Raw genomic sequence first — 26095 nt, forward strand, 5'->3', positions numbered from 1 at the left:
TAAAAAAAAAAATCACAACATACCCTCGGTGGACCTAACAGTTGGGTGACGGAAAGTAGACCAGACTCTCGGCCGGGAGAAACCAGGTTGAAGTTGTGGCATCGGTGGTCTGGCGCAATTTTGGTGGATTTGATCCAGGCGCGGGGAGGCAGATTCTGCGCTCCGTTGAGATGACATCGTAGTGCATTCACAAACATGACATCAAATCATTTTTCCTATTATTATCATCATCAGTATATTTTTTATGCCCCATCCCACTACGCCTTCAATTAGATATCAAGTATTTTTCTTCCTCCCACATTTTTTGTCTCGAGACTCTCAGAAAAAAAAAAGATGCAGAAACACTCATCTGCAGTATAAATACAGAATTTGTGCGCTGCTCTATATAGAATGCAAAACGTCTGAAATGCTTCCTGCATTTTGTTTATTTCCATTTTTTTCCCCCTGCTAACCAATTCAAAAATGCTGCTGCCAAATTGACACTCTGTGAGCCGAAGAAAGAAGATTTAGGAGGGGGCTAAGAGTGGGGCGGGGGGGACCGTGAAAGCGGCAGACGGTCCGACTGAACGGGGGAGCAAAAAGAAATTGGAGACGGAGATGAAGAGAAATGAAGTGAGACAGTGGCAGTCGGGGGTTGGGGGGGTTGGGGGGGGGCGTTCACGGTTGCCGAGTGAGAGGGTGTGTTTGTGTGGGTGTCTAGATTAGGCGAATAAAGTATTTGTCACACGTTTGTGTGGAAAGAAAACTACCAAATGCATGTGTGGGAGAGGGTGTAGAAAAGGATGTGTGGGCATAAAGCGGCCTAAAGCGGCCTTGTTTATTTTCCATTTCGTTCCGGATATCGTTTATTTTGACTCGTCCTGCTCCGACTTGTCAACCTCCAAACCCTCTGTTTTTCTCCTCTTCATCCCCTCCTGCTTGCATCCGCTCCTCCTCCTCTCCGCTCCCCGCAGGCACTTCCATAATCCAGGTGACAGCGACGGATGCCGATGACCCGACTTATGGGAACAGCGCCCGACTTGTGTACACACTGGTGCAAGGCCAGCAGTACTTCTCCGTTGATCCCCAGACAGGTGAGTGTGCGTCTTCCATCCGTGACTCACTTCCTCGGACAATAACTTGGCGGTCTGACTAATGTGGAACCATCCAATGTCGTCAAGCTGTAATTGATCCTCGGTGGATCATGATAACTTCTTGAGACGTTGACAGTTTTTGTTGTGGTGTACGCACCGGTGTTGTTCACCTTTGACTTCAACGAATTGTTTGAGATGAGGAAATCATCAGTGCATCCTTCTACTTTCATGATGTGATATAACCGTAGCATGAACTTTTTATGTTACTTACAGGCGCGTGTGTCGATGCAACAAAATCTTGCAGTATTTCCAATTAAAAATCGTGACCCACCCGCTTTGAAGTCAATCAAAAAGAAATGTGTCAGCGGTGGTTAGTGGACTCTCAGGCAGAGACTTCAGTGCTGTGTTTGTTCTCACTATGCCTCCACTCCATATAAGTAACTCCAGGACAGGTGAAGGTCCACACTGGTGGAGGGCACCTTAGTTTTTTTTCTTTCGAATTATTAGTACCAACATTTTATGGTTGTCCATAAGCATTGAACCTTTGAGTGAAATTGTGGATCAGAGGTTCATGTTTGACGCATTCACGTCAACATGGGGCTGGCGCTAAGACCGCCCTTTATTTTGCCCACTTGGGTCACAGGCTGTTACAGGTGTGTTGCTCAGTGAGTGTCTTGATTAGTGCTGATTTCCGGCTCCCTACCTACGCAGGCCAAAGAGATCCGCGGTTCCTTTTGATTTTGATTGCTCAGTACAAGGCGAGCGGTAGATGTGGCAACGTTCACCATTTTCCTGAATGGCTCAATCAGTGGCAGACGTATTCAAAATGTACACACTCGGCCGACCGCGCTTGTGAAATATGCTGAGAAATGTTGACATTTGATCTGAGCGTGATCTGACGAGTCATCAAGACCATGGCAAAAGCCTGCACTTTGTATTCCCGCACAATGAGGTCATTGACACAGAGGTGATCAATGTGTCGTGCGTCTCACCGTGCCATAAAAGCCATAAAAATATATTGTGCTCCCTAACTGCCTGTCTTTCATGGGTTGTCATATTTTTTTTTTCGCCCTCATAAATGCTTCTTCACATATCCTATAAGAGCTATACAGTATTACTGTCATCATACTACGTATACAAAGTCAAGCAAAAAGGGCCGCGTGCCCTCTACGGGCCGGGGATGAGATCTTAACCCCAAGTGGAGGAATTGAAGTATTTTGGGATCTCATTCAACGAAGGAGGGCAGGATGGAGCGGGATATCGCCTGGCGGATCGGTCCAGCGTCTGCTGTGATGCGGACTTTTTATCGGTCTGTCGTGGTGAAGAAGGAGGTGAGCCAAAGGGCGAAGCTCTCGATATACCAGTCGATTTACGTTCGTACCCTCGCCGAGCTATGGGTTGTGACCAAAAGAACGAGATCCCGGATACAAGCGGCCAAAATGAGTTTCCTCCGCAGGGTGTCCGGGCTCTCAGAGATAAGGTGAGAAGCTCGGTCATCCGGGAGGGGCTCAGATGTCCAGCTGCTTTGAGATGTCGAGCCAGGTGAGGTGGCTCGGGCATCTGATTAAGGTGCCTCTTGGACCCCGCCGGCAGGAGGTCCCCGGGGATGACCCGGGACACCCTTGAGAGACTATCCTGCCCGGCCTTGGAACACCTTAGGGAAGAGCTGGAAGAAGCGGCTGGGGAACGAGAAGTCTGGCCTTGCCCGCTAATGCTGTTGCCCCCGCGACCCGACCCCAGATAAGCGGTAAAGAATGGATGGATGGATATACAAAGTCAGACAAACAAAAAGTCTCGCAATGCACGTCATGTGTTATTCTTTTATCATTTAAGTCACTAAAATGTAAAGTGGGAAAAAAATGAAGTCAGCACAGTAACGTTAGATGATGATCAAGCTGCACCTTGTCAATTGAACATGATAACACTAAAGTAAAAAAACGATTCGCCTCACTCCAGTGGGAAAGCATCCAATTATCAATTGGTTTTGACATCTGATTGGATATGATTCAATTTTAAATCTCCTGCTGTAATTGAAAAAATGTCCCCAAAATATGACGTTTACCGTTTAGACCATGAGATCTTTTTCATCCTGTGGAAATTCCCCTGCGGAGCATGGCTTGTGCTGGAAGATGTGAAATGCCAGTTGAGGCCACTCTAACTTTATTTTGGGGTTAATCTGAAGCACCTTGAGTGGAGGCAGGCGTGCGCTGAATGACCTTTTGCCAAACACAACCACATGTCCACTTATAAGAACTTGCAGAATGTGCAGTATTGCGGTTGTTGATTTGCACACTCCCCCTCTCAAAATTTGCATTGTGTAGGTTAGAGGCCACAGAGATGGTAGAAAAGACGTTTTGAAATGCTTGATCTTGGACGAGTTTCTTGATAGTACAACTTGAAGCGAAGAAGCCAGGGGGGTAGCACATTTTGTGTCGTGAACGCGCACGCTCAGGCTTTCCCATTTTCGACGAGTATTTCAAAGCTTGCGATAACGCAACATGACTGCAATTACAGTCCAAGATCCTAAAGCTCCTAAAATAGAATCGAAATATATAAAAAAATAGGAGAAATAACCAGGGGGTTAGGGGGTGGGGGTTGGGGGCTCCTATCGTGCTTTAATACATATATGAATGCTCATGAGAGATGAGAGGGAGAAGGCGGCACTGGAGTTCAGTGCATCGCGCTGTCCTCTGGCAGTCGAACGCAGCAGAACTAAGAAGGAATTCAAGGCGAGTCTGACTCAGCCTTTACAAGCCTACCCAGAAAGAGAAAAAAAAAAACGGGCATCATCAAGAGAACGGACCTTACTTGTCAACTAAAAGTAGGACCTATTTCCTCAGATGAGCCACATCGCGGAAATCACTCCTTGGCTTTCTGCCTGGAGTCCTAAAAACCGGAGGATCTAAAAGCAGGTCTGGCCGTGCTGTGTTCCAATCGTTTCATTGGGTGCCATCATCATCTTTTTTAAGACACGATAACGCCCAACTATGAACAGCTGTAGAAGTATAGTTGAGACATGTTGACTTATGGATTGTTTTTGACCAAGTTTGATTTCGAAGATGCGGGCAATTGAAAAAAAAAATATTGGCCTTTGCTCCTGAACAGCGATGAATTTGAGATTCCTGGTGAATGAGGCCGAGACATTCGACCGTTATGTGGAGAGGTCGCGCTTGAGGCCGTGTTTTGAATATTCTGCTTTCATGAGGACAACGCCAAGTCGACGCTGTCGCGCGACCGCCGATGCAAAACGGAATCCGCAAAACGCGTCCGCCCCTCAACCAAACTGACTTCTGAACTATTCTCCAGGTATTCTGCGCACGGCTGTGCCCGACATGGACAGGGAAACCCAGGACCAGTATTTTGTGGTTCTCCAGGCCAAGGACATGGGAGGCCATTTGGGAGGCTTATCCGGGACCACCACCGTCACCGTGACGCTCTCTGACGTCAACGACAACCCTCCGCGCTTCACTCAGAGTGAGTCCCCCTCGCAACTCGGGAAGGAAGAGCGGGATGTCGGACATTTGCAAGGCTCACAGAATTCACCTTGTTAGAGCAATTATCACGGAAGATGTCGAGAGCGTGTCATGTTTTTGCGGGGCTTCCATTCTTGTTTCATGAACTTAACCGAAACACGCCGCGACGGCACAAACAATTTCCTTATTTTCAACGCAAAGGTTCTTGAACCTTTCGACCTGCGCCTCCTGTCCGGAGTTTCGTGCAGGCACGAGTCAGGCCCAGGAGTGCCGCGCATCATCAAACGTTCAGTCGGCGCTTCCGCTCCTCAGTGCAATAATAAATCGCCGAGCGCCTCTTTTGAGACCAATTTAACGAGCTTTTCTTTGATCGGCTTTTCTATATCGCGACTGTAAAACCGATTCCGTTTTTCTTCCTGTCTGATGGCGAGACGATGATGTCCTTGACTCATTATTTTTAAACGCAATCATTTCACGAAGACTGCAAAACCATCGTGAGTCATTTAAACATGTGGATCATTGGATGTGATTGTCCTCGAGATTTTTCGACTTGTGTTAATACCCACAAGGAGGCTGATTTTCATGTTCCTCAATTTCTCTTTGTAAAGTTTTGCGCTCGCATGAGCTCATAACTCAATTGAAAGTGTCAATCCAAATCATTTCTGCCTGCGTTGATTTGAAGACCTCTACTGGCGGCACTGTATCCAAAATTGAAATTATTCATGTACAGTGACTTGAATTTTAGCTGACTGTCTTTCATCAAGAGCGCAGAGCACAAAAAGCCGCAACGGAAATGAATGAAGGCAATTAAAAGGAAACACCGGCTGCCGAACCGGGAGAGCAGTATGTTGAATATTCATTCATTCATCTTCCGAGCCGCTTCATCCTCACTAGGGTCGCGGGGGGTGCTGGAGCCTATCCCAGCTGTCCTCGGGCAGTAGGCGGGGGACACCCTGAATTGGTTGCCAGCCAATCGCAGGGCACACAGAAACGAACAACCATTCGCACTCACACTCACACCTAGGGACAATTTAGAGTGTTCAATCAGCCTGCCACGCGTGTTTTTGGAATGTGGGAGGAAACCGGAGCACCCGGAGAAAACCCACGCAGGCCCGGGGAGAACATGCAAACTCCACACAGGGAGGCCGGAGCTGGAATCGAACCCGGTACCTCTGCACTGTGAAGCCGACGTGCTAACCACTGGACTACCGGGCCGCCCTATGTTGAATATTTTTTTCAAATTGTACGGACATCCGCAGCACGATGTAGCCGCGCGTGTTGAGTCGAGAGGAGGCTTGGCAACGGCTGACAACTCGGCGGCTTGTCTCCGGTGCGGCCGACTCCCGGCTTTAGTGCCAAAATTGGACTAATGATGTCCTGCGGTGGGCCCGAGTGCTTGTCAAATCGAGCCGCCTTCAAAGATGGGTTTGGGACCGCCAAAGTTTCTTGGAAGAAACCCGGGCCCGGTTCTGATCACCGTGGCCGATGAGACCTGCGGGTGCCAAAAACAGCAGCAAAAATTCGGATGTTTCCTTGAGATAAGGATGAGGTGATGAGTCGCTCACGCTTTAATTGCATCCTGCTGTCAATTTACGCCCTCGTTTTTTTTTTTTTTTTGTTTTTCTGGCCTTCATCGTGTCATGCTCATTGGTTTGCTGCTTCTGCGCGTGCGCGCGTGTTGCTTACACACCAACAAAGCGCGTCATCCCCATTCCACTCAATTACCCAACGAGGCTTAAAAAATAAAAAATAAAAAAAGCGTCAGCTCGAGACCTCCCGCCTCCCCAGGTCGGCGTCGCTCATTCCATGTGACATTTACAAGAAGGAGAGGATTACGTTGGGTTGCATACAAACCAGGTATCAGCTGCATCAGCTACACACTTAGCAAGATGGAAAAAAAAAAAAAAAAGCACGGCCTGTTTCGTGCGGCACCCTAAAACCTCTCCCCTCATTCAAAGCATGATTCTAGGAACCGAGCCGGTTTGTTGTGTGAGCAGTTTTGGAAATTCTCAAGGGATTTCGTATGCCCCGGAGGAGCTCGAGTAGCGGCAGACGCAAAAGTAGGCTAGCGTGGATTGTTTTGGGTGAAATGGGGAGGGGAAACCGGGGGGATATTTTCAGAAGCTTCCTTTGGGTCTCATTATTAAATAGTCCGTGTTGCGCACGTGTTTGGACAGCCAAATATTTTTGTTTTTTTTTTTGTTGTTTCAGCCCCGACTTCCTTTCCGTGTGCTTTTCAGATGACTCGGAGAAAAAAAAATAAAAAATCGAACTTTAATTTGATCTTCATCCATATCAAATGAGCTTTTAAAAGCTAAAAGACCCGTTTGAACAAGTTATCTGTGACAAAAAAAAAGTATTTTATTTCCGTCTTTTATCCCGAGAAAAGATGATTCCACGCCCGTGTCCCAGAACTATCACCGCATTCTCGTTATGAGCAACTTTTTTCTATATTCAACAACAGGTCACATTTCCAAAGCCGATAATGTTTGTCCGACATCATGTCCCCGAACCGCGTGAACAAGTAAGATGGATGGAAGAATTTGGCAAAAGGGGGAATTTCTATTACTGTCTGATTCCGCATCAGCTCGCCGCCTGATGAGATTCTTAATTACGGGAAAGCGCTGTTGCGAACTCGGCGGCTGAATAATTGTCAGAATGTAAGCAAGCGCGTTGGGCCTCAAATCACATTTCAGCCTCTCGTCGTCTGGTTACAAAACTCGGGCCTTGATGAGATCTTGGGCGGTCGCTCGTAATCCGGAGGGAAATTACGAGGATGGGACCTTCAACGGTGTCGTCTTTGCTTTGTAGCGAGGCGGCTGCGTTTGGCGGGCAAAGTTGGAATCGAAGAACCGAGTCATTTATTCTGACATATTTTCTCGTGTTTACAATGCCTGAATAATAGATGGCGGCTTCGACCGCGCGGCTGCGTTCCCCACGGGATGAATTGGAAGACACTCGTCGCATTGTGTCGAGGAATAAGGCGCTCACGTCTTTCAATATTGATCGCGTGTGTGATAATGTAGCAAAGTGGAAGTGAAGTAGCATCAATATCATCCATTGCTTTTTTTTGGGGGGGGGGTGTTTTTTGCTTCATTGCATGTCCACTACCTCAGATTTTATTGTCATCCACTAACAAAACAAGACATGGCGTTTTTCTCTTGGGCAATTTCTAAAGGGAACAGTAAGCGGGACAGCATCAAGGCGCTGAAAGAAAAAACAATGGGGGCAAGCAGATCGTTCTAATCTAAAAATGTAAAAAACAAATATGACCCAGATCTTCTTGGTGCACGGTGGGGGGAAATCCTAATTTCCCTTTTGAGAAAAAAAAAAAAACACGGGGTGCATTGTCAAGTGAAGCACAAGAAGCCTCGGTGTTTGCGCAATTCAAGACCGTTTTGCTTCGAACAAACTCAACAAGATTTAAGAGCTCTTAAATATGGTTTCACATTAAATTTACTCCGGATGCACCGTGAAGCATTCGAACTGAGACAGCTCTCGCTTCAAATATTCACCAGTACAATCCAAGTAAGCGTCTGAAGTTCGGGAAAGACATTTGCAACCGATATACCGCACGCGTTCACTCTGCCCGTCTTTCGATGTGCCCTTTGACTGACTGATGACCCGTCCGGGGTGTAGCCTGCCTTTCGCCCCAAAGTGCCTAGCGAGTAGTTATTTAAAGTTTTCGTTAGCAAACAGTTGTACTTTAAAGTACTGTAGCATGAGAAAGGCATACTTTGCATTTCACATATTTGTATTAGTTTCACAACGTCTTCGCCTTTGCTGTGTTTCCGTGTGAAAATCCCCGTCGATTGCCACTTGTTCAGAAGACGCCAAGCAGAATGCGGGCATGCCTTTCATACCACTTTGAGTCGTAACGAGTGAGTGGCAAACAAGGCTCGCTCCAGGAATCGTACGCACCACTCGTTGGTTCGGCGTCAACATTTCAAGCCAGCGTGACGTTCAAAATACGGGCGATTTAGGCAACTTACTTGGAGTTAAAGAAGATATTTCACTTTGTTTTATGATGAGGCTCTCGGCTTTCAGCTGAATCCCTTAATTAAACACAAAATGATGATCCGGGGCCACTTGGTTCTCTGCGGAAGACGGGGAAAGTAAAATGCCAGTCTTTGAGTGCGTGTGCTCGGTGAAATGTCAACAGCTGATGTCTCCTCTGCCCCAATCCGTGAGATTTGGGCTGTCAAAGGGTAACATTTAAATTGATTTCCTCCTGACAGTCGGAAGAGCGCTTGTTTACTCCTCATAACGGCGCTCAGAGAAAAAGTTCCGAATGCATCTGGGCCCTCGTAACTTGTACAACGGCAAACTCGGGGTTCTTCGGCGACTCCTACAAGAGGCGCGGGCGCCATTTGGAATTTCGATGAGGTTTTCAAAACAACCTTGGCGTGCCAACGACGCCGCCGCATCAATATATTGAAGGAGCGTCACTCCTCCCACGGGCGTGATGGATGCAAAGACAGATGGTCCGACAGTTGACGACATAGGTAGCGCTGATAAGATCGGTGTCATTTTATGTGCGGGGGAGTTGAGGAGCGGCGCAGAGAGGAACGTGAGTAGTTTCATCAACGCCGACTCATAAATATGTCCAATTAATTCATGGGGTAGGAGACACACGCATTTTGAAGTCAATAGACTGCAGAAGGTGCACTTGCTTTGTCTTTCTGACGTGCAAAATCGATAGACCGGGAGTGGCCGGGCATTTTCATTCGAAGGCCGCATACATAAAAAAAACAACAACAAAAAACTGGAAGGATGAAAGGGCCACTTGAAAAGGTGTCCACTTTTTGAAACGCGCTCAAGTCGGTCAAGAAAGCAATTCTATACTGTTTGTATTGTCTAGTTCATTTCATCAGTTTTCTGTTAAAGGTGTGAAGGCAAATAGCTGAGCGGTTTACCAAGTTTTTGGGGTGGCCAACAGCCCCCTCTCTCACAGAATAGATCCGGCTCTGCATTGAACTAGCTTTGGCTCTAAAATTCATTCATTCATCTTCCGAGCCGCTTGATCCTCACTAGGGTCGCGGGGGGTGCTGGAGCCTATCCCAGCTGTCTCCGGGCAGTAGGCGGGGGACACCCTGAATCGGTTGCCAGCCAATCGCAGGGCACACAGAAACGAACAACCACTCACACTCATACCTAGGGACAATTTGGAGTGTTCAATCAGCCTGCCACGCATGTTTTTGGAATGTGGGAGGAAACCGGAGCACCCGGAGAAAACCCACGCAGGCCCGGGGAGAACATGCAAACTCCACACAGGGAGGCCGGAGCTGGAATCGAACCCGGTACCTCTGCACTGTGAAGCCGACGTGCTAACCACTGGACTACCGGGTCGCCGGCTCTAAAATTGAAATGTCTTTATTCACAGGAGTGCTTGAATATTCATTCATTCATTCATCTTCCGAGCCGCTTGATCCTCACTAGGGTCGCGGGGGGTGCTGGAGCCTATCCAAGCTGTCTCCGGGCAGTAGGCGGGGGACACCCTGAATCGGTTGCCAGCCAATCGCAGGGCACACAGAGACAAACAACCATTCGCACTCACATTCACACCTGGACTAACCATCTTTGAGTACAGAGAAAAGCAATACAGTACATCAACAAATGTTGTCGTATTAAGGGCACCTATTTTTCTCAGCCTTTGAGCTTGTACAATTTGGATCCTGTCCCAAATTTTGGGACAAATGCGCATTTTTTTTTGTGTATTTTTCCTTGAGTCTTTTCCGATGGACTGGCCCCCCGTCGATCATAGGCCGCGAAGAGACTCGGAGCCATTCCCATTCACACCTTTCAGCAATTTAGCAATTTCAATCAACCTAATGGATGTTTTCAGAACGCAGCAGCCACACCTGGACCATCAGTCCTCCTCAGCGGCATGACTGCCTTTGTACAATAACAAACGATATCAGCCACTGACATACAGTCCAGTGTTCCCTTGACCCCGATCCCAAAATAAACGCAGAAGCCCCTTCTGTTATCAGACCTTCACCTTTCCTTAATTCCAACACTAACCGGTGTTTGATTCATCGCCAATCAGTCAGTCCCCACGAGTACCGGAAGAGCTCGGCGGTCACAGCTGCAATGGTCGTGGCTTACGTCGCTCATAGTCAAGCCACACCCCACGACGCGTGCGCACGGGCGCACACACTCACGCACTCCCTCCTTGTGTGCCTTATCGTACGCGCTCCCCATCTGTTCCTGCTTTAAAGCACAAAATCGTCTCCGTTAGTGTGGCGGAAAGTGTCATGACAGAGAGATCCCATTTGTCAAGGCCCTCTCATTTCTCGGCCCTGCCCTGAACTATCTTAAATTGAAGCTATTATCTGGATTGTCTTTTCGTGCGCAATTCATTTATTCTTGGGGGTGTTAACATTTCAACTACAATTGTTGTTAGGTTACTCGTGACACATTACGGAATGTTATTTTGGTTTGGCTTGCCCCTCACTTCAAGCACGTACCACTGCCGATCTCTGTGGTGACTCTTGGCAAGAAGGAAAATCGTTTTTTTTCTTACTTTATATTAGCGCCATTGGTAGATCTGGGGGGGGGGGGGGGGGGAGATCTGTCCTCTGAAGTGGAGGTTGTAATTTTGGGCTCTTTGCGGAAATGACGAATGAATTATAGATTTCACATGGCAGCAACCAGAGAGGCCCGAGTGGTGTTCCAATTAAAAGTCAACATCTGAAGAGTCTGATTATGCACTAGAGTCCTTCACTTAGGGGGGGGGGGGGGGGGGGTCAGCTGTCACACCGAGTGTCATTCATTTTGTCACGTCTTGATTTGCACGGCCACTCGCTTGCAGTGCACCAACACTTTGCAACTTATTAATATTAACAAAATGTACTTTTTTTTGGGGGGGGGGGGGGTTAAAGCTAAATACCCCGTCAGTTAAAAGGGAATATTGCAGTGTCTTGAATTGTGCTTCAATGACAAAAACAAGTCACGGGCTCGTTGCGTTGAGGGGCAGGCTTTTGTGGCTCAGCACTCCGAAGGCTCGTGCCTCGTCGTCCCGTCCCACCACCGTCGGCCACGCGCTGACGTCCGCCATTGTTTGCAATGGCACGATAAGGGCCGGAAAGCTGGCGCTCTTTAAAATGCATGAAAGTAAGTCCTGAGGGCAAGTGCAACAAAGCGTGAAGGAGGGAGCAAAGAGACAACGTGATGGAAGGATGGAAAAGAGGGAGAGCGTAATGGAAAGAAAGGAAAAGGGGAAAGCTAATGGCTTGACAGTGATAATCAGGCGTACCGAAATGCACGTCCATTTCACACGGAGTTGAGTTGATGCTGTGGAAATTGAATGGAGCGGGTTTTCATTGCTTTTTAGAAGCCAGTGCAGATGTGTGTGTTCACGCGTGCACATTTGTACGCTGCTATATGGACCAAGAGGTCCGGGCTAACATTTTCACATCATCATTTTCGGGCGTGCTCTGCGGCCCGCCATTGGAACTGTGCTTTGGCCTACTTGTGACCTCAAGGCAGATACGTTTGGCTGGTGTGAGCGCTCTGATCGCTACCCTTCCTCTCCTCCGGTGGCTACGTTGGGGTGCGCCGTCGTCCTTTGTGACCACCGCCCGCATAATATGAATCATTACGTGGTCGCGCGACGGCAAATTGCAGCGGTCGCAAGGGACACGTGCGCATTTAACAAAATGAAGGTGATTTATGATCAGCACCACCTTCCGCAGTAGCATTTGGAACAACCCCCAAAGAAATTCAGAGTTCAGAAAAAAACCAAAACGTCAATGTAGGTCATGGTTATTACAACAGCCGGAGCCGGAATCGAACCCTGAACCTCTGCTGACGTGCAAACCAGTCGCCCACCGTTCAGCCCATTCAAAATACAGCACTGTAAAAATGAATTACAAATAACAGTGGTTAGCACGTCGGCTTCACAGTGCAGAGGTACCGGGTTCGATTCCAACTCCGGCCTCCCTGTGTGGAGTTTGCATGTTCTCCCCGGGCCTGCGTGGGTTTTCTCCGGGTGCTCTGGTTTCCTCCCACATTCCAAAAACATGCATGGCAGGCTGATTGAACGCTCTAAATTGTCCCTAGGTGTGAGTGTGAGCGTGGATGGTTGTTCGTCTATGTGTGCCCTGTGATTGGCTGGCAACCGATTCAGGGTGTACCCCGCCTACTACCCGAAGACTGCTGGGATAGGCTCCAGCACCCCCCGCGACCCTAGTGAGGATCAAGCGGCTCGGATGATGAATGAATGAATGAATGAATGAATGAATGAATGAGTGAATAACCGCCACCCTTTCCACCAGTCATTTACTGTCTGAGCATTATCTTTTAATTGTGGATGTTTTTCTTTTTTTTTTTTTTTTTTTTTGCTTTGGAGTGAAATACGACATCTTCAAAATGCTGCAATTGTGATATGTGTATCAGTTCCCCCCTGAATATGCAAATACATCCACATGACAACGCATCCGCAGCGTTGAAGATTCTCCCAAATGGCGCACGCGCGTTTGTTTAAGCCTTCTACTCACAGGGCCAAGACATTGTTAAGGCAAGAAAAGCCTTTGCAGATGGAAATTTTTCCCTTCTATCATGGCGCACGGTTGGGCCTTCCGCGGCAAAGTCAACGGTAGCGCATTACAAACGGCCGCTTGGATACATTCTTCTATGCCCCTTACTCAGACTGGGTGGGAGTGCCGCCGCGGCCCACCAACCGCGTTGTGTGTGTGTGTCCTATATGTGCACGGCAGTTGTTCTCATGGGTTGTGCCCCCCCTGCCACCCCCCCTTCTTTTCTCCTCCCTCTTGCTTCTGCCTCACACCCGCACGCCGCATCGTTAGAGCGGCGTCAAATCGGCCACCGCTGTGTGCGATCCAAAGGCGGAGTTTCAGATTTTCATCCTCAATCCAATACAGCCCATGAGGGGAAAATTTATCGCGCGGTAATCGCCACGTACAACAAATTGCTTCCAGGCGACCTCCGATCGAGATAGCCCAGCCTTTCTAAAGGCCGAGAGGGTCTTCAATTCTCCGCGCGGTCCCCAGGTGCCTTCCTTCTTGACTTTCCACCGGCAAATGTAAAACTTCATTAAAGCCAACAAATGGGTCCAATTCTCTCCTCCCAGTGTACTCCATTAGCTGCGTTAGTAGAAATTAAGTGCATACATCACTTCGATTTTACGGCGGCGGGCTTGGCCTCGACTCTCGGGAGAGAACACACCGGAAGGAAACGGGGTGCAAACAGACTGTCGGAACAATTTCCTCTTTTTCGGGTCTCACTTCATCTGACCTGGCAGCGTGGCCTCTCACGCAGAATAATCGGCGCTAAAGCCTTTCTCCTCTTTGCCGCGCCGTCGGAGAGTCGGAGAACAGGAAGCCATTTCCATGTTAATAGGAGCTTTCCCCCCCTTTTCTTGTCCTCTGCATCAGCCCATCCTCACTTCCTGCCTGCTAAACACACACACACACACACACACACATGCGGACCTTGAGCAATGGCTTTTTTTCCACAACTCTTCCCTCTGTTGAGCTTGATGAACGGACTTGCCGTACTGAGAGCGGCACACCCCGACGGGATGTTGCGGCCCGCTGCGAGCGGCTTCACGTCATCGTGTGTTGTGTGTGTGTGGCTGACTTTTCTCCCCGTGCGTTTGCTTTCGATTCACCGGCCTCTGGTGTGCTGTATTCCATCAAGGTCTGTGTGACGATTACCCGACAACGCTACGGATTTTGCTATGAAATGTTCACACCACGGGGCGGCCCGGTAGTCCAGTGGTTAGCACGTTGGTTTCACAGTGCGGAGGTACCAGGTTCGATTCCAGCTCCGGCCTCCCTGTGTGGAGTTTGCATGTTCTCCCCGGGCCTGCGTGGGTTTTCTCCGGGTGCTCCGGTTTCCTCCCACTTTCCAAAAATATGCATGGCAGGCTGATTGGACGCTCTAAATTGTCCCTAGGTGTGAGTGTGAGTGCGAATGGTTGTTCGTTTCTGTGTGCCCTGCGATTGGCTGGCAACCGATTCAGGGTGTCCCCCGCCTACTGCCCGGAGACAGCTGGGATAGGCTCCAGCACCCCCCGCGACCCTAGTGAGGATCAAGCGGTACGGAAGATGAATGAATGAATGAATGTTCACACCACGTCATCATTTTTTATTTTTTTTTTGGTACTCATTTTTTCAACCACATGTGCCAAATCAACTTTTCAGTTTCTTTTTTTTATGAGGCCAATGTGAAAATACAAAATGCCCATTTACTTTTTTTTCCTTTTTTTTTGGATACGTTTCATACATTTGCCGTGCGTGCGCAACTTGGAGGCAACGTCGGCTACGACTGTCCCAAACTTATTATGAATTCAACAATGGCAAGAAGAAGGTGAGGAGACAATCACGCATGCATATAAATGAGTCTGTAGTTGAACGTCTCTGCACCTGCACTCACAATTGTGCCAAGGCTCCCACGTGGTACAACGTTATCAACCCCGCACTCGCAATTAGAGATTTCAGTTCTCAGCAGCCTCATTTTTCTTCAAAGAGAACGCCGTTTGAGAGAAAACACACAAAATGACAGAGAGTCGAGGTAGTTAGGGAAAATATTTTCACAAACTAATTTAACATGCTAAGCCTCCATTTATCTCCATCAATGCTTTTCTTTCTCGCGTTCTCTGCTGCTCGCACTGTGACGGCTAGCAAAGCAGCTTCTCGAATAGAAATAGCTTCTCGCAGAAAGAAGCTCGCCTTTGATCAGAGAGCCATTTCTAATGTATGCCATTTGTATGTTCATTTAATCCTCCGATAGGCAAATTTGATTTTTGCGCCTCAGGACGGCAACGATGCCCTGATAAAGGCGTCGTTTTGTCTCCAGAGGAATCCTGCCCCCCTTCTAATCCAGTCAAATCAGGTGTCGTCTATCCACTTCCTTGAGGTAAAACGGCTCCTTGTGTTAATTGCCTTCGCTTTCTCTCTCTCGAGTACAATGAGGGAAAATCGAGTGACGCGATCTTCCAAAAAGGTTGACAAATGCTTGCATTTGCAAAGAGTCATGATCATGACGTGGATTATCCAAACCTTTAGGTAATACGGAATCATTTGCAATAATGATAATTCCTTAATTACGTTTCACGTCTTCAGAGCTCAATTAAGAGCGGTTGAGCAAATGGAAAATAAAATAAAATTTTAAAAAACTCATTAAAACCGAGCTTGCTAATAGAGGCGTACTTTTAATCCCTTTCGTTTTCTGCGTACACTATTGCCTCACGATATGCATTAATACTACAAGCGTAGTTCTCAAACTGTCTTCATTTCCGTCATTTTCTCTCTGTAACAGCCCGGCGTTGTATTTTCCCCCGTTCAAGTCTGGCCAAGACTTGAACGTCTCTCTCTCCCTTCTCTCAGGTGGAGGCAGAGAGTCGAAACGGTTTCTGCTTGTCACAGACGGTTCTTTCTCCTTTCTTGGCCACATCAGTCACTCAATCAGTCAGCCGTCCTGCCACTTTGTCATTTAGCATCGACGCGCTCCCGAGCCAGTCAGTTTTTTTTTTTTTTTTTGCAAAGCCTCTTAGCCATCCATCCAACCGTTCATCCGGCCGTCCATTCATCAACGCTGGTGAAGGATGGCAACGTGACCAAGAAAAGTGATTCAGACATATAAACTGATTTTACGCCATCCATCTTTTTTCCCCACCCACGGTTGGTTGGTCGTTGACATTCGAGTACAATCAATATCAACGGAGCCAAAGTATGATGCAGGGTAGCGGGAACCTCGAAGCTCCAACGCAATCCGTTCCTTGAAGCTGGTCCATTTTTGAAGGATTTGAAAGCATTTTTTTTTATTGTGTCTCTTGCTTTGTTGTAACCGACTGGAGTTTTTTTTTCTAAAGTGAAAAAAAAATCTGAGCTTAATTGGGATCATCATTATTGATGCATTTTTTTTTCTTTTTTATATAACATGGCTTGTAAATGAAGTGGTTCTCAACGCTGTTGCGTGCAAACACAAGAAACCTTGGACTAATGGATAGGCGGAAGCCCGCTCCATGTTTCATCTTACGGCGACTGACGGCAGAGAAGCGCTCGCTTAACGGCTAATGACGTTCGGGTACCTTTCGGCGCACGGCAAGATAAATAGCAACAGGCCAGGTTTTATATTGCCTCGCTCAGAAAATGGGAAAGAAAAGTGACTCTCTTTTATTATTAAACAAATAGCATTGCGCTAGAAGTCAATGTCTTCAGAAATGAAATCATGTCCGGGCAGAGAATCGAGTTGTCGTCTCTCATTTGACCGCCCACTCAACACCCAACTCCAATGCCTCAATCGGAGTTGCCGCCACCGCCGCCCTCCCTGTAGCCACAGTCCTCTCGTCCATCTTATTGCCCCCCTTCCTTCAAGCCTCCTCCAGGACTCGCCATTAAAGAATGCAGGATACACGACTTCCTGTGTATCCAGGTCTCCTTTTTCAATCATTTCAACAGGCACGGCTATCACAAGTGAACTCTTCTTCTTCTCTTTAAGCGGCGTTGTTTATTTTTTAACCGATTCTCCTCTCGTAGCCTTACTCCCTTCCGGTCCATCACAGGAGGAAGTGATGTTGGGAGTCTTTGGGAGGAAAACTGATAATTACGACATCCGGCTTCTTTTCCTGTTCCAGCTTTTTGCGATGCTCTGTCAGCGTGTTTGTAACAAAATACACTTCACGTTCTCTGTGTATCTGAGAGCAATAGAAGCCACCGTCTCTTGTCATGTCAATAACGTTCCGAATTTGTTATCGGCTCATGAGCCAAAAGGCATTTGGAGTTGTCTGCTTTTCCAGTCCTGCGAATCGGCGTCACCCCAGCCAGGCCGTCGTGCCGCATCAAATGCCATTGAACTCTTAATTTGCTGGCGCTGACTGTCCCTTTTGTCAACTACGCTGTGTACAAAAGCATTCACTCCAATAAACATTACTCACGTGTAACAAAGCCAATAAGGCACAATTAAATCAGGCTCTATCCTGTCCGCAAGGACATTCATATACTGTAATAGAAAATCAACTTCCTCTGTTCAGAAGGCAAATTATGGCCACAGCTACAGTATAATTTCAATCGGTTTTGCAAAAAAAGTAAGAATAGTGTGAGTCGAGCAGAAATTACTCAAATGTTACGTCCTTGTTCAGTACTCAGAAATGAACGAACCTATCTGCAGATATCACTTGTGATCATGTCTTTAAGAAAGAAAAAGTTCCCTTTTGTTCCCGCTCGGCAACTCTACAGAGGCTTGAGAAGATGAAGAGAATGCAGATGTTCAGCAATCACGTATTTCTAAATGACTAAAAATGAAGAAAATGAAGTTGACAGTCGCAGATGTTACGCAGGCCTTATGAGGCCTGAAATGACCCAAACATAACTGTCACATTTGTTGCTTGGAAACATTTGAAGAAGGAAATCCCATAAGCTCGTTAGCACCGGGGGAAAATTTAGACAACACAAAATGTGATTATTATTGAGATTTTTCTCAAGCAGCAATTAAAATAATCAAAGCACGTAAAAAGATCCTAATTCTCAAATCTATTAATTGATGTGCCGGGATAAATGAGACTTTTAAATGTTCTTTTCCATTTCACATTTATGAGGCAACGTTTGCTTTTTGTGCTTCAATCGATCCGATTCGCCATTAAATTGCTCATCTGACAGATGAGGTTCCTGCTTCTTGTGTTGACTGCTTGTTCCAATATGCAGAGAGGAAAAAAAAAAAGTACTCTCCGTTTGGTACAGACACAAATGTCAACGCCGCATCTTCCAGAAATCCGGTTCCGCTTATGCTCAGCAAGATACGCTGTTGGTGGAGTTTGTCTGTGAGCCGAATAAAAATCCTTTTCAGGATTTTTTTTTTCCTTCGATACTCCACGATAATTCTATTTTTATTTTTAATTTTTGCTTACATTCTTGTTTAAATATTAGACGACCACGAATAAAGACATGTTTAGGAATAGCCTCTCTGTATGATGGCTTTTAACGTTGGCTTTCCTGGTGTGGAAGAACTTGAAATTCCTTTCAACCGCTCGGAACAGAGACTGCGACTGCTCGTTTCTGACATCACAAACGCTTTTCTGACTGAACAAACACCTCAAATTCTCATTTCAGTTTCTAAGCTTAAATACGTCAGCTGTGGAGAGAGAAGTCTCACAACTAAATGACATGTTGAGCTCTGTCGAACCCCTGAAACTGATTCACCGAACCCCTGTGTTAAGAACCACTGGTATAGAGCGATGTTAGTTTTTGTTTTTGTTTGATGTTTTATGTTCAGGTTTGACGTGAAGCACCTTGTTCCAGCTCTGGCTGCTTTTGTAAATGCTCTCCGAATCAAATTGAGCCATCATCTCATCATTTCGTTCAAATTTATTTATTTTTTAAAATTATTATTATCCTGAAAATTTGGTTGGCAGAAATGACCTTTTTATTAAAATGTCAGTTTGGAGTGTTGAAACGGTAGACTGTGGTTTTCTTTTATCTCGCTAATCCTCCCGAGCATGTAAAAATCAAATGCTGCGTTATCGAAAGAGAACATTAATGTGGCGTAAACGTTGACGCGCAGCATGTGAGAAGCATCCTTTTGAAACACTTCAAAAGCCAAATGAGACGTTTAACTCACTTCACGCGCTAAATGGAACAGACGCAGGCATCCCTCATTGTATTTCTCCACTTGTCCGCCTCAGGCATGTGGTCCTTCTCCGTATCCGAGCTGGCCGTCCCGGGGGCTGAAATCGGACGGATCTCGGCGAGCGACGCCGACCTCGGCGACAACGCCAAGTTGGAGTACACCATCTTGGAGGGGGAGACCGGCGACACGTTCAACATCACAGCGGTGAACCAAGAGGCGCTCATCATACTAAACAAGGTGAGGGAACATTCGTGAAAGTCTGAGATTCCCCTGCTCAATACTCATCGTAGTGATCAGGAGTCACTCTGCAGAATAACTATCCTGATGGAGATCTTCTCAGGTTAATCTCGTGTGTTGTTGACATCACAATGAAGGTGCTTATTGCAGATAAGATAAATAAACAATTTTTTTTCCCTGTACTTATACCCCACCTACAATACAGGCTTTGAGTCCATTTAAATGTATTAAAACACTCATTAAACAAGCCCCTTATGCAAGCTCATATCGTACTATCTGTGCACATACACTTGCCTTTAACTCATTCAATCCCAAAGACGTTTTTATACGTCTTTTCAGACTTGGTCCAGAATCGGCTTGTACTGAATGAGTTAAGAGGCGGGGACCGAGTGAGGTGCTTGTGACATCGGCAAGCCTGCGTGTGAGTGTTGGGGCGTGATCTGTGGCTTAAAGCAGCTCTTGTGTGACTGCGCTTGTTGTCTTGATGTGTTTTACTGTTGCCCTTGTGTTTGGTCAACAGCCGAAAAGGTCTCCTTTTCCACATGCGAGGGTATTACACTGTAAGTATACTACTTTCAACGTCCATTTAAAAAGATGATGGCTTTAAAAAAAAACAAAAAAGATTGTGGGGGTGTGAAAGGTGAAACTGTCAAACTGCAAGTCAATTGTCTGCACTCCACACAATGTTAAAAATGTGAATGAATAAATGCGCAGTGTGCCCCAGGGTGAGGACGTTGTTTTAAAATTGTAAATACCGTTGGCCCTTTCGGTCCAGATACAGCAAAAAGTCATCCCATTTAAATAAAAATCATTACTAATGGGCTAGAAATATGTTAGGACAAGTTAGAGCTGCCTTTCATCCGGAGTTTCCATTTGGAAGGTTTGTAGATGCAGAAGCCAAAATGAGAATCTGCTCATTTCATTCTGGGTTCAGCTGGCTAATAGTTCCCCCAAGTGCAATGCGAGATGATGACAATTTTGAACAGTCATTTGCTAAGATGGCTGTCACCCCCGATAATCACATCCTTGTGAAAATGTGCGGCCGCAGCGGTGTGACGAGCGCACTCACCTGCTCGTTCCCATTCCTACTTTATTCAAATACGTCGCGCGCATCTGCGTCGGGATGCGGGTCGTCGTCACGCTATTTTGTACGCAGGGGAACGCGAGCTCGCTGCAAGAGAGGCTGCCCGATATATCGCGTCAATGACATGTCTACTTCTGTGACGTGATACATTTCACGTTGGAACGTGCCAGACACACAGCTGAAAGTTGCTGGCCCTAAGCCGCTAATCGTACGCCATACGAGTAATCGCAACATTATGTCGGGTTATTAGCGCTGAGTTTTAAATATGTCAGAGGGGCACTCGCTTGAGACGAATGTGCCACCTTGAATCATGACTTTCATTTGCTCTGTGGCAAAGCTCGCAGGTCGATTTATTGTGACATCAAATCAGCCTGCCCCATTAAAACGAATTGAAAGACCGTGAATCCGCTCCACTGTCCACAAACCATCGCCATTTTTTCAACCGTTTTTAATAAAGAATATATCATACTGTTTTTTTTTTTTTATAAATGGATAATAAAACAAAGTATAATGTAAAGAAAGAAATTGGCTTGTTCAAGTGTAATCCGTGTACATACTGTAGTATCCGTGTTTTGAAATGTGTGCCTTTAAGTGATGTAGTCTCGTGAGTGAGATCATGACACATTTCTAAATAGAAGATGTATTTTTATTGAGATTTCATTGAGGTATCAATGAGATACACGGTTTTCCACTCACTAACACGAGATATTTTCCGTTTTTGGAATGTAAATAGAAAGTGCATAGCTAATATGAAATCCATGTGATATTCCTTTGAAATGACTCGGCTCAGTTCAGTAGGATTGCTGAGGGGGGCGGGGAAAACCCACCGATCCAACCTCTGAGGTTTTTGCAGAACAGGATTGTTTTCTCCAAATCTCCTTTGAAGTGAAGCCGAGCGTTGGGGAGAAGGCGGATACAGTGAGATGTGCTACGAGAAAGAAATTGAAAGTTAGGCCCAGAGACTGATGAGAAAGGAAAGGCATGAATAAAAGTAGAGAAGATGACAGGGTTGAGGGAGGGAAGCTGAAATGAGGTCCTGTGAAGCACTGACGGGACCGAGCGCCATAACAAGGAGGTAGGAGTTCCATAAAACCAGAGAGAGATGAGTAAAGATGGACGGCCAAGAAGAATGACCGCAACGTGAAACGCGGGTGCCAAAGAAACGTTCTCTCTGATCAAATGACCTCGACAATCGGGTGCATTGACGGCGGCAAAAGGCAAAAACCTGATGGAATCTCTTGAGAGGAGCCGACGAAAATTGCATGTAAGAATGGGATCAAAAGAGGCCTTGTCTGCCACCAAATTCAGCGAACGAGCAAGAGAACTAAATTACACCCCCACCCTCACCTACACACACACACACACATCCCATCCCCAACCTCCAACAAAAGCACAAGAAGCCTGATAAGATTTTATTCTGAAACAGATTGTGTATGTTTTTCTGTGTTGATTTAAGTTCAGGACAATAATGAGCACTCAGGAGGCCAAAATGGATTTGAACAGGGGAGAATGCGATAGGATCTGTGTGCCCTCAACCCCCCCCCCCCCCCCCCCCCGAGTAGGAGGGACTTCCCAGCGAAACAATTTGTGTCACCGTCAAGTTGGCCTTGACCCCCGCTGCTGTCTGCTAAATCTCTTTCACATCCGACGGACGATTACAGGCACACAAATTGTGGGAACACGCTGAGCGGAGACGCACACAAGGACGCGGGGGCTAATAAAACCACGGGGGGGGATCAAGTACACAGAGGCGCAGGGTAGGATTCGCTTGACCTTGCCGCTCTCTCCGTTTCACCCGCGAGGACGGAGGACGGGAGGCGAGATGGGCGGCTTGAGAACGGAAGGAAAGATGCCGTGTCGTACTCGCTCGTCTACCTCAGCGGGATGATGGCAGATGGCAGGTGGCTAAGAGACTTGGATCGCGTGTTCAAGCAGATTTAGAGAGCGGGAGCTGATGGAAAGAGTTAAAATGAGGTTGGTTAGAGGAGAAGACGACCGCGGGGCAGAAGAAGACGTGGGTGAGCTGCATGGGAGCAGCCGGACGAAGACATGGAAATGCCAGAGACAACCAAAAGAAGGCGGGTCATTAAAATCCCGCAAGTCTGGCTGCCGGCCGAAGCCGCACGCCGCTTATCGCCGCTTATTTACTTTCTGTCCCACAGAAACCTCCGGCAACAAAAAAAGAAAAACATCCATCTCTCCCGCGATGGCCCTCCCCGGGATCATCAGCCACTGTCTCTGCGCATTTCGTTACTCCGGCCCTCTGTGACCGATGTGCCCGCAAACATCTCAAATGCACGAGAGCGCCCAAAGTTTAAAAGCAAGCAGATGCAAACTCACAGAGAAATCTTCCAAAGCCCTTCTTGGCATGCCCCCCCTTTGCTCCGCGCCGCCTCATTTGCGCGGAACATTTTCTGCGGGCCACGTCAGACTGTTAAGTTTTTTTCTGTGACGAAACCTTATTCGCATCCACGCGCGGCGCAAATAAGTGCACATCCACATTTGAAATTCATTCCTTTTTTTTCCCCTGGATTTATCGTTCCTTTTTTGAATGGCTTAGTTTATCTTTTTAATCGGTGAGCGTGCCATTTCGTTAAAAAGGCTCCTCGTATTGCACCCAATTGAGTTTTGATAGAGCATATGAACAAGGCCCGAGTATAAGTGGAAGTTAATTGGCGAATTAGCATCGCCTTCTGTGGCGCAATTGCTCCTCGACTTCAGTCGTGCCTTCTAATGGATTGTGGGAACTATTCGGTGGGTGGGCTCTTGCTAGTTGCGGCTATGCTAATTGAGGTTCCTTTCAAATAAATAAAAATCTCCATCGCACTCATTATTTTTTGTGCTTCCAGTGCAGAACTTATGATCAATTGAGATCACGGCACATCACTATCATCCTTGTTCAGGAGGGGCGTCCCATTTAAGCAGCTGTGAACTCCGTAAGCCGACCGTTTATGCCCCCTGCAGAGTTCCGCCATGTACCCGAGGGACGAGCAAGCTTGCGCTCGTGTCGGTTTGCGGCGATGATTTCCATATGCTCACATTTAAAACCGGCTGCCTTATCCTCGGTCACACGCCGGCGGCGAGCCCAGGATTATCCGTGTTTGTTTTCTCACCGGGAGAGATTGTGTTCACATCCGCAGAGGAAGAAAGGGATGAGGGCAAAGAAGAGAGCGAGCGACGTCTTGGTCAGAAGTTGAAAATGGGAGGCTCGCCGCATTTGAGAGGGACATCAGGGAGAGACATATAAGATGCCATGAGGAAAGACGGCATCGGGAGAACAAAGTCAAAAGGGAGATTAAGAAGAAGCTTGGTTCTCTCAACTCTTGGAGTGATGCCGGTTGGCAGAAATGTCCAAAGCGCTTGTCATCAGACAAATGCAATGTACGATTTTGATTTAGAAACTACGGTAGGACAAAAAAAAAGACAAAAAAGTCCAAGGGCGGCGGGACACGCGCACAGGAAGTACAGCCGTCCCTTGTCAGCACAAGTAGCCACATGCTCTCCTTGTGTTCAAATGATCATCGACTATTTTGCAAATCATCGATTACACTGCAGACAGCGAGACTGGAGCGCCACCTCAGAACATCGAAGCGAGCCCGCCGGCAAGTCATGTGCATCGATTGTATGTGAGCCAAACACAAACGCGCATGCACGCTGTAAATTGAGCATGTTTGCCTCCGGGTCCAGCTTCTTTGGGGAGGCGTGCATCACGTTTCATTACTCCGGCGAGTAGGTTGGCTAATTAATTTCTCCTAATTATGAGAGGCATTCAAAATGGAAATTACACAGTATGTTCAAACTAGATGATTCTGAATGCCAATTGTTACGAGGGTGGTGGGGGGATGACATTAGTCTTAATCACAGCATATCAAAGCAATCAATCCCCAGACATCCACGTTTCAGAAACACCAAGACTACCTTCGGCCTTCCCGACAGATGCTCATATGGATTCCTTTATGGGGTTTGTGTCTATAGATTTACTGACAGATTCGCGAACCCTTTGACTATTTTAGGTCATCATTATCGTCATGCGGAAAATCGGTTTGTTTGCATCGCTCCCGATCATCAGACTAAGTGTGTCTGTGTTGAGTTTTTTTTTTTTTTTTAATGCCATCGTGTTCATCATAGATGTTGCTTGAATTCATGAACAAATCCTGTATTTCTCGGAAGCTGTAGAATTTTTTTTTCTACTTTGGTCAAGGTTCATTTTTGGCTCGTCAGACCACAAAACATTCTCAAATCCAAATATTTTGGATGCTCGTCTCGATACTTCTTGGTACGTTTCTGTTTCTTATTTGCATCTTCTGACGTACCCTGTTCTCTTTTCTTATGCAGTCTTTTGCAAACAGTAATTTGTGATCTTTGCCTGCCAAAGGTGCTTTTTTTTGGTTAGCGACGGTTCGGGTGATTGCCTGAAAATCGCTTCCATCTGCGCTTATTCTGTCAGTGATTAAAAGTTTTCGTGGGTCGTCAGGCCGCCAACGAAACAGGAGACTGTCAGTGACAGATCTTCCGCCGCAATAAAGGCTGATCAATCCATTTTCCATCCCACTTGTTTTACATTACGTTCAGGGGTCATTGCAGCCCTTACACAGTTGATGTCAAGCGAGTGGCGGTTTTACGCCGCGGTCTGTTGGCCGGTCAGTCACAGAGCGACTCGAATCGCCTGATGTGAGGCAGATGCGCTAATACATTTCATAATGGCCACTATTATGAATGTTAATCCTTTCTCTGCACACCCACTCAAATGAATTGTAAAAAAGGGCCATGAAATTAGTGCATAATAGAAAGAAGAAAAAAATGTGTGCGTGTGTGTTTGCATATTTATGCGTGCGTGTCTGCTTTTGGATGAATACATTTATATTGTGTGGGTTCTAAACATCAATAATTTATTATCCATTCGCTGTTCTTTAAAAGCTCCAAATAATATTTCTCCTCATTGAAGATGCTGGATTTTATGCATCTTTTTTAAATGAACAATTGAATGCATTTTAAGCAATGATGGTTTTGTAATGTAATAAATTGTTGCTTTTTTTTCATACCAACTTTTATGCCACTGTGTGTTCTAAAAATGGATGCTTTTTCTCGGATACATTACCCCTTACCTTTCCTGTATAATTGTTATAAAAGTAAAACCCTAAAAAATCAGTTGCTGACATAACGCTTGAGCTGCAGTCCCGCCTGTATTGATGTGGTGACCACCCGTTCCCATTGGCTCATCAGGTCAGTAACTCCAAAACATATCTACCTCCTCCCCCTTCACATCTTTGTCAACTCCGCACTTCCTCGACGGAATCTCTGCTGGCCGGTGATAGCATGTAAAGAGAGGAGCGAGGCCTTAGGAACGTGCAATGAGATGAGCATGTAATCAACACAGTCTGCTCAAAGTAACCCCGCGGTGTCGATTCACGTTTCAGTCCGGAGTGATGGACTGAGAACGTACATCCGTAATGACCTGGTTTGTGACGGAAAAACACCCGCTTTATCCGCCTCTTTGAATAACACCAATTTGATTGGGCTGCCTTCTTTCGCCAATTTATACGCAGTGGAGGGTCCGCATTAATAAAAAGCGTCTAAATCCAGAGGCTCGAAAAAGTACTGATCAGGCCCGTCTTGGCACATCATTTTAACAATGA

General features: G+C 46.7%; 2 protein-coding genes across 4 annotated transcripts in view; one reads left to right on the forward strand and one right to left on the reverse strand.

The window, feature by feature from the left end:
• LOC127616915 (uncharacterized) overlaps nucleotides 1–26095 on the forward strand; it is a 108018-nt gene that overhangs the window by 64541 nt on the left and 17382 nt on the right. For all 3 annotated transcript variants that reach the window (XM_052088739.1, XM_052088738.1, XM_052088740.1), the window contains exons 5-7: nucleotides 954–1073; nucleotides 4380–4547; nucleotides 19194–19375. In XM_052088739.1, the coding sequence (XP_051944699.1) occupies nucleotides 954–1073; nucleotides 4380–4547; nucleotides 19194–19375 (470 nt within the window). The remainder of the gene's footprint in view (nucleotides 1–953; nucleotides 1074–4379; nucleotides 4548–19193; nucleotides 19376–26095) is intronic.
• Nucleotides 10742–26095, reverse strand: part of dad1 (defender against cell death 1) — a 120358-nt gene continuing 105004 nt past the window's right edge. The window contains exon 3 of the mRNA XM_052088803.1: nucleotides 10742–10756. The gene's annotated coding sequence lies outside the window, so the exon portion shown is untranslated. The remainder of the gene's footprint in view (nucleotides 10757–26095) is intronic.

This window comes from Hippocampus zosterae, chromosome 15, assembly GCF_025434085.1.
Source record: "Hippocampus zosterae strain Florida chromosome 15, ASM2543408v3, whole genome shotgun sequence".
Classification (NCBI taxonomy): Eukaryota; Metazoa; Chordata; class Actinopteri; order Syngnathiformes; family Syngnathidae; genus Hippocampus; species Hippocampus zosterae.